This window comes from Ursus maritimus, unplaced genomic scaffold, assembly GCF_017311325.1.
Source record: "Ursus maritimus isolate PB19 unplaced genomic scaffold, ASM1731132v1 scaffold_20, whole genome shotgun sequence".
Taxonomy (NCBI): domain Eukaryota; kingdom Metazoa; phylum Chordata; class Mammalia; order Carnivora; family Ursidae; genus Ursus; species Ursus maritimus.
Window position 1 is genome coordinate 13,323,373 of NW_024424453.1, and position 7,668 is coordinate 13,331,040.

At 40.1% G+C, this 7,668-nt stretch overlaps 1 protein-coding gene across 1 annotated transcript; it reads left to right on the forward strand.

The window, feature by feature from the left end:
- Window positions 1-792: 792 nt before the first annotated feature.
- GPR87 (G protein-coupled receptor 87) lies at window positions 793-6,041 on the forward strand. Its single transcript, XM_040636674.1, has 2 exons — window positions 793-826; window positions 4,985-6,041. The coding sequence occupies exons 1-2, from the start codon at window positions 793-795 to the stop codon at window positions 6,025-6,027; spliced, it is 1,077 nt and encodes a 358-aa protein (XP_040492608.1). The 3' UTR covers window positions 6,028-6,041.
- The last annotated feature ends 1,627 nt before the right edge of the window (window positions 6,042-7,668 follow it).

Below are 7,668 nucleotides of genomic sequence, written 5' to 3' on the forward strand. Positions count from 1 at the left end.
AAGATATAAGCTGACGCACCCTGAGTGCATTCCTAGACCTAGGTTCTGATAACTGTCTTTTGGACTATTTCACATAATCCTTATTACAATCCTGTAATATGATTATTTATGATTCTTATTTCAGAAATGAGGACACTGAGTCACAGAGACATTAGTAACTTTCCCACGGCCACACACTAGCATTCAGATAGACAGCAAACACAGAAATGGTCCTTGCTCCATGGCAGGCTGAAAAGGGACCCAAAAATATGCAACTTTCCTGTGGCAGAGCTGTTCATATCCAAAGAGTATGTCTTCTCTCAACTGTGAAAGCATATACATACATTTTTAAAGAAAAGACTGGGGCACCTGGGTGGCTCAGTTGGTTGAGTGTCCAACTCTTGATTTCAGCTCAGGTCATGATCGAGCCCCACACTGGGCTCCATGCTCAGAGGGGAGTCTGCATGAGACTCTTCTCTTCCTCTCCTTCCACCCCTCTCCCTGCCCATGCTCTCTCTCTATAATAAATAAAGCTTTGGGAGGGAAGAGAAAGGAGGGAAGGGAGAGAAGGGAAGGGAAGAAGGAAGGGAGAGAGAGAGTGAGTGGGGAAGAGAAGAGAAGAGAAGAGAAGAGAAGAGAAGAGAAGAGAAGAGAAAAAGATCAAATTACTATGTTCACATTCCTTCCTAATTCCCCCTCCTCTTTTTTTGCCCAGGACTCAAGCCAGGAATAACCTATGCCGAACCCTCCCCTCAGTCGTCCCCAAGTGTTTCCTGACACGTATTTTTGCTTATAGTCCACCACAACTAAAGAATGGGGCTCAACCTGACACTTGTAAAATTACCAGGTAAGCAGGAGGAAAAAACGCACAGAAAAATCTTCCTTGATCAATGACTGTTATTTATACTAACAATTTGGGGATTTTATTGGTCATTGAACCAATTAGCAAAATAAATCAGCATTTAGCCTGGCCTTTCATTAAATATAAAACAGCAAACAGGTAGGACAGCATCACTGAGAGAAATTTAACTTGTTACTACTTAATTCCAAGCTTTGTTTCATCTACAAACCATCTCAAACCCTTTTGAAAGATTAAATTAACATTTGGGGAAGATTTTTATACCCAAACTAAAGTACCTATTACTTTCCAGGTATAATAGTGTAAAAACCAAGGTTTGCTGAGGTTTCCCAGGAAGCCAAAGACCACATCTACCTCCTCTCCTGGGTAACTATTTCAACAATGACCATGCAAGGGCAGCTATGCCATGGTAGTGACACCCTGTAATTTGCATGTCCTGTGTGTTTCATTCCTACCAGGCAGGTAGAGCAGTGACATATTGTTGATACTTTCACATTTTGTGCCAAAGAGGGACACGCCCCAATGAGCAATAATGCAGCTACACCAAAAGCAAAAGGACCAAGACTCTTCACCACTCTATCCTTCATAATGTGACTGCAATTGAGACAAATTGTAATTAATGACTTAAGTTAGAGTGACCATCGATTAAGTACTAGAGGCTGTCCTCGAAATAATGTTTGCAGAGAATTTAACTCTCGGGAGATCTGGCAAAATGGGTACTGTTTATTCCCTTCTACAAAGTTATGAAGTGACTAAACTAGCACTGTCAAACAGGACTTTCTGCAATGACACGAACGCCCTCTATCTGCCCTGCCCAACACAGTAGTCACATGTGGTTAATGCTATGTATGGCTACAAACCCCATGCATTTCTCCAACACACCAGCACAGACAGCCAAATCCCACCCCCTCAACACCTGTACTACAATACCTCTCTCACACACCCACTGGCACCAAATGTTAATTTACTATGGAACTAGAGTTCTTACGTCAATGCCTTTGTCCATCTAATTTAAAAGGAGTTGGTGGAGCAAGAGCAGGAGACAAATCTTCGCCATCAATTAACACTCTGTATCAAACTCTGAGCTAAAGAATACAGGTAATAATGTCTTAGTAAACAAGGAGTGTGTGAGAAAATAGCCTTTACACTGTAAAAACACCTAATTTTTCTTAATTGAATCACCAAGCTACCTGTCATTAAAAACCTTCCCTAACGTTGCCCAGTTTTTTTTATTGACAGTGAAGAAGGAACAACGTGATAAAACAGCCTGGGTAAAGAGAGCCACATACTTTTAATGGTCTTTGTTCCTGAGCAGGAATACTGTGCATAGAAATGCTTCTGAGCACAACCACTAGCTTTGGAAAAATTTGGGGCAATGACACAGAGGAGAAGAAATAATAAGAGTGGCTGGCAAAGAAGAATATAACACAGACTTGATTCTTTAAAAAATTAGACAAAATTTTCTATATGAAGTTTGGAGCCTTCCAGAGCAACTTACAGATGGTTCTTCCTGCTTACAAACCATTCTTTTCCCTCACTACTACCATATTATTTCATAAAATAACCCATAACGAGTTTAACCACTAATTTGCTTAAGCTGCATTATAAATGTGGAATCTGTGAATGAAGAAATAACCAAGCCCAGGCCTATCCTACTGAATTAAAAAGTCCTGTACTCCAAAATGTTAATCCCATACGTAAACTAAGGAAGCAAATACTATGAGGTGACATAATCAACAAGCTGAACACCAAACTCGCAAAGCCACAGCAACCACTGTGGAATAAGTCTGCTCGTGCTTGATATTTGCCATTTATGAGACAGAGTATTTGTTACGTACTGTTTTTGACATTCTGGTTTAAGACTCCATCTATAATAATAACCATAATTGATCAGTAAATCATCATTTAATTAGAGTGCTTCTTCATACAATTAAAACTTTAAAATCTAATGACACACTGAGCAGACACACAATCCTTAACGAACCCTGGGAAGTGTGGGCCTCTCCATTCCACAGTGGATATGCATGGTAGATCCCGTGAGTCAACACTAGGGTTGAAATACTCTGTGGCATGCATGCTACAGTTTGTGAACCATTCTATTTGTATTTATAATGGCTTTAAAGACCATTCGTAATTCAGTCGGCGTCCTTTGGCTGGACCACTTATCCTGATTAAAACTTACTTGTCTTCTCTCCATTTCCCACAGGGTTCTATTCTGGGTTACACGAAAGTGTCTGCTAATGGTTTAATTGAGGAAATTAATTCAAGCACTTTCTTAACCCAGGTAAAACTGCACATCTTAGAAAGCTTAGGGATCTTGTGGTGCAGAAGCAGCCAAGATTCCAACATTTCATTAAGTCAAAATAGGCTTGAATGATACTGTTCAAGACAATATTTGAAACTGGCAACAGTAATATAGATGGCAGCTGAATCAGGCATTTTAAACTTATAAAGTTTAATAATACTATGGGTCTCATCGTAACAGGCTAGTCCAGGTACAAATTACTAGCCTGTGTAAGGATATTTCAGCCAGGAAAACCAGTTTTTAAAAACACTTGTAGCAGGGAATAAAAGGCAAAGATTAGAAAGAGTACAAGGTTACTCTGGAAGAGACTACACTTAAATTTTAGGCAGCAATTTAAGAACCTGTTTTTGGATTATGATCATCAAACTATCTTCCCTGTTTCATTTCTTCAAAGAAGGCAAACAAAATATATACTACATTGCCTGTTACATAGGGAAATGAGGGCAAAATTTATGTTGTTACCTCTAAAACAATATCGTTCCAAAACATAACTGTCATTATAGTAAACATTATTCATTAGTGAGAAGTAAAAATTCAGTAATGACCTTCTTTCTAAACTTAGATCCAAAAAGTGCAGCTGGGAATAGTGTTAGTCCAGGTTTAAAAGGAAGAGAAAAAAGCCCAAAAAAGGCAGACGACAAAATATAACTGCATGGCCTAGAGATTTATTGGGGGATATGCTTGCAAGGGATTTCAGACTGAAATGCAAGGGCGACCCCTGTGCGGGAGAGGGGAGCAGGAAGGAGGCTGAGTAGGAAGAGTCACACTACAGCGTGGTCTGAGGAAAGTTTTCACCAGACTGATGAGTCTTCCGGCCAAAGTCATTTGTCAGAGGACACTCTTCTGTCCCAGGAAAAGTCTTGTCTTAGCATCCTTCCTGTGCTCAGTTACTGGCTTGCAGCAGCCTGTGAGAAGTGCCCATCAGCAAGAAAGTGGTGGTGGAGTCAGCCCTAAGCTACAGCTGCCCGTCGATTTCGCTCCCCTCAGTAGGAGATCAACAAGACCCATTCTCGTGGTTGCCACATAAATAAGAGGCTCACACACCATGTTCCTGATTATATGATAGAGTGGTATGGCATAGGCCTTAAACAATGAACTAAAAATTCCAAATAAATAAATAAATAGTTTAAAAATTTTATCTAAGTGCAATAGGTAGAATGTAGCCTTGTAAATAAAAATAGGTATCAGCCTAGAACTATCTTTGACAAGTGACCCTCCATGATAATAAACTTAAATATTAACAACGGTCTTTTTTTATTTCTATTCCTAACAATGGTCCCTAAAGGCTCTTACATTCTACAAGCAAGCCATGGCAAAAATTTCAAAATCACCCAGTGGTTTTATTCTTCCTCAATTACTGATGATTAAAGAGCTTAAACCTGAGATTTAAAGAAGGTATTTCAGAGAGTGTGCCAAAGACAACCCTAAAAGAACAGCCAGTGCTAGCCCTTTTATTTTCATTATAGGAAAATCCAATTTTCTGCCCCCAGATTTTGTTGATTCTATTCGTAATGATATCAAACCCTAAATTAAAAATCAGGATAATTGTCATTAGTATATTAATCTTCATTTTCAAAAGACTGGCATAAAGAACCAGAAATACCACATTTTACTCAAGGGACCTCAGTGTGATGTGTCCGGGGGGGAGGGGATGAGGACTTGGGAGAGAGGTCACCAATACTCTGGCCGCTCAAAACATTAAAAATGCACTAACGTAACTATTTAAATTGCTAAGACATTTTTTAATTTGCTCAAAACAGCAGTCACCTATAAGGGAGACTAGTAGTCTGTGAGGCACACATGTGAAGCTCTGACATGATGTCTCCCCACTTCTCCTACAGATAATGAGCTGCACAGCCAAGGGAGTCACGCTCCAAGTAACGTGAGCGATGGACCCGGAAAGAACACCACTGTTAACAACGAATTTGACACTATCGTCTTGCCTGTGCTTTACCTCATTATATTTGTGGCAAGCATCTTGCTGAATGGTCTAGCAGTGTGGATCTTCTTCCACATTAGGAATAAAACCAGCTTCATATTTTATCTCAAAAACATAGTGGTTGCTGACCTCATAATGACGCTGACATTTCCATTTCGGATAGTGCATGATGCAGGATTTGGACCTTGGTACTTCAAGTTTATCCTCTGCAGATACACTTCAGTTTTATTTTATGCAAACATGTATACTTCCATCGTATTTCTTGGGCTAATAAGCATTGATCGCTATCTGAAGGTGGTAAAGCCATTTGGGGACTCTCGCATGTACAGCATAACTTTCACGAAGGTTTTATCTATTTGTGTTTGGGTGATCATGGCTGTTCTCTCCTTGCCAAACATCATTCTAACAAATGGCCAACTAACCAAGGAAAATATTCATGACTGCATGAAACTTAAAAGTCCCTTGGGAGTCAAATGGCATGAAGCAGTCATTTATGTCAACAGCTGCTTGTTCGTGGCTGTGCTGGTGATCCTGATTGGATGTTACATAGCCATATCCAGGTACATCCATAAATCCAGCAGGCAATTCATCAGCCAGTCAAGCCGAAAGCGGAAACATAACCAGAGCATACGGGTCGTTGTGGCAGTGTTCTTTACCTGCTTTCTACCCTATCACTTATGCAGAATTCCTTTCACTTTTAGTCACTTAGACAGACATTTAGATGAATCTGCACACAAAATTCTGTATTACTGCAAAGAGATGACACTCTTCTTGTCTGCGTGCAATGTGTGCCTGGATCCAATAATTTACTTTTTCATGTGTAGGTCATTTTCAAGAAGGCTATTCAAGAAATCAAATATCAGAACCAGGAGTGAAAGCATCAGGTCACTGCAAAGTGTCAGAAGATCGGAAGTCCGCATATATTACGATTATACAGATGTATAGGAATTAAAGGCCACGAGGCCTCCTTATTTGTTGAAGTCAAAGTGTACAGAATGTAAATAAATGTTTCTTTTGATTATCCTCGTGTCAGCCTATCAAAATAGGGATAAAAGAGAATGAAAATGGTATGAAAGTTGGGGTAATATGGAGCTACGAGAAACAACATTAAGGCATGCCTGAAAAGTGAGATAAGCAAGAGGTGGCATGTAGCCAAGTGGCAGTGGTGACTCGGGAGTCAGGAGCAGACTGCAGAGGCAGAGAACGCCATGGCAATGCTGGCGCACTGCAGCCATCTGCCAGGAAAGGCTGCTTCGAAGCCACCTTGGAGAGAATAGAAAGTACAGAGAAAATAACTATGAAGCTACAAGGTTTAAGATTTGGGCTCATTTATCTCTGATATTACTGGGCACATATTAATTACTAGGCCTTCTGTCATTCCATCTGTGAATATGTATGACCTTTAGCCATCATCCCCTCACTGTATTTACCAACGTCTATGCACACTAGAAAAGATTTGTAGTGTGGGGGCAGGAGCGAGAAGATTCAACTGCATTTTTTGAGCAATGTGTTTCAAAGATTGAATTCAATCAACTGATTTTAAAAACTCAGGGTATTTCAGAGAGAGGGAAAAAATGTGACTATCAGGACAAGTGGATCTTGGATAAAACACTACATTTGCCCATACTGCTAAATCCTCATGGGGCAAGGGTAGAGAAGAGAACATGGAAACTTGGTTAATAATCAAATATACGTGGCTTGTCAAAAACTCATTTAATAGCCTTTATTTTAGAAAACCTGGGGTACCTGGGTGGCTCAGTCAGTTAAGCATCTGACTGTTGATCTAATCTCAGGTCTTGATCTCAGCATTGTGAGTTCAAGCCCCATGCTGGACTCCACGCTGGGCGTGGCGCCGTTAAAGAAAAGAAAAGGAAAAGGAAAATTATCAGCAAAATAGTCTTAAAGGAAAGACCTTATAACGTACCTTAATAGAGTTATCATTAGTTTAAAAATACTACCTTAAGTTGAAGGATAGAGTACAACAGATTAAGTCAAAAAAGCACCCGGTTAACGTTTTAAATCTTGGAAGATTTTCTTCTCCTTCAAGATAAACCCTTGAGCCTTCATTCTTTTCAAAGCCATCAGCTACTTGAGTACTAGGTGCCTGACTTGTTCCTCACACTGTACGAGGAGCTGGGCGAGCATTAAAGCAGGAGAACTGAAGGCATGTTTGCCAATCGACCAACAAAAAGAGGACAATATGGTTACCAGAGACAAGGCACACACATGCATAACATAGTGCAACACTTTATTAGACTCTTGTAAACTATCTGCACAATTCTGAAAGCTGAAGTGAACAGAAATAAGGGCACAAGAATAACTTACCCGATAATGCCGACCATCATACAGTAGTACACAAACAGAATCCGGGCACTCCTAGGTTCCTAGGAGGTGAGTCAGGTTTGGCAGAGGAATAGCAGCAAAGTGGTTAAAAGAATGATCTGAGGACCTCTACCGAAATTTCTCTCTCTCCATCAAGATTCTAGTTCCATAAATTCCAGGGACACTCTAGTACATGAATTAATACACACTTCATTTGGTCACTTGCATTGCCAACCCCCCATTGTGTGCCACTAGCTACAAGAT

Excerpts from the sequence above, each read along its gene's own strand:
- GPR87 (XM_040636674.1), top strand. The coding sequence starts at position 793 with ATGGGGCTCAACCTGACACTTGTAAAATTACCAG. Across the intron at positions 827-4,984 it reads GACACTTGTAAAATTACCAG|ATAATGAGCTGCACAGCCAA; the intron begins GTAAGCAGGAGG and ends CTTCTCCTACAG.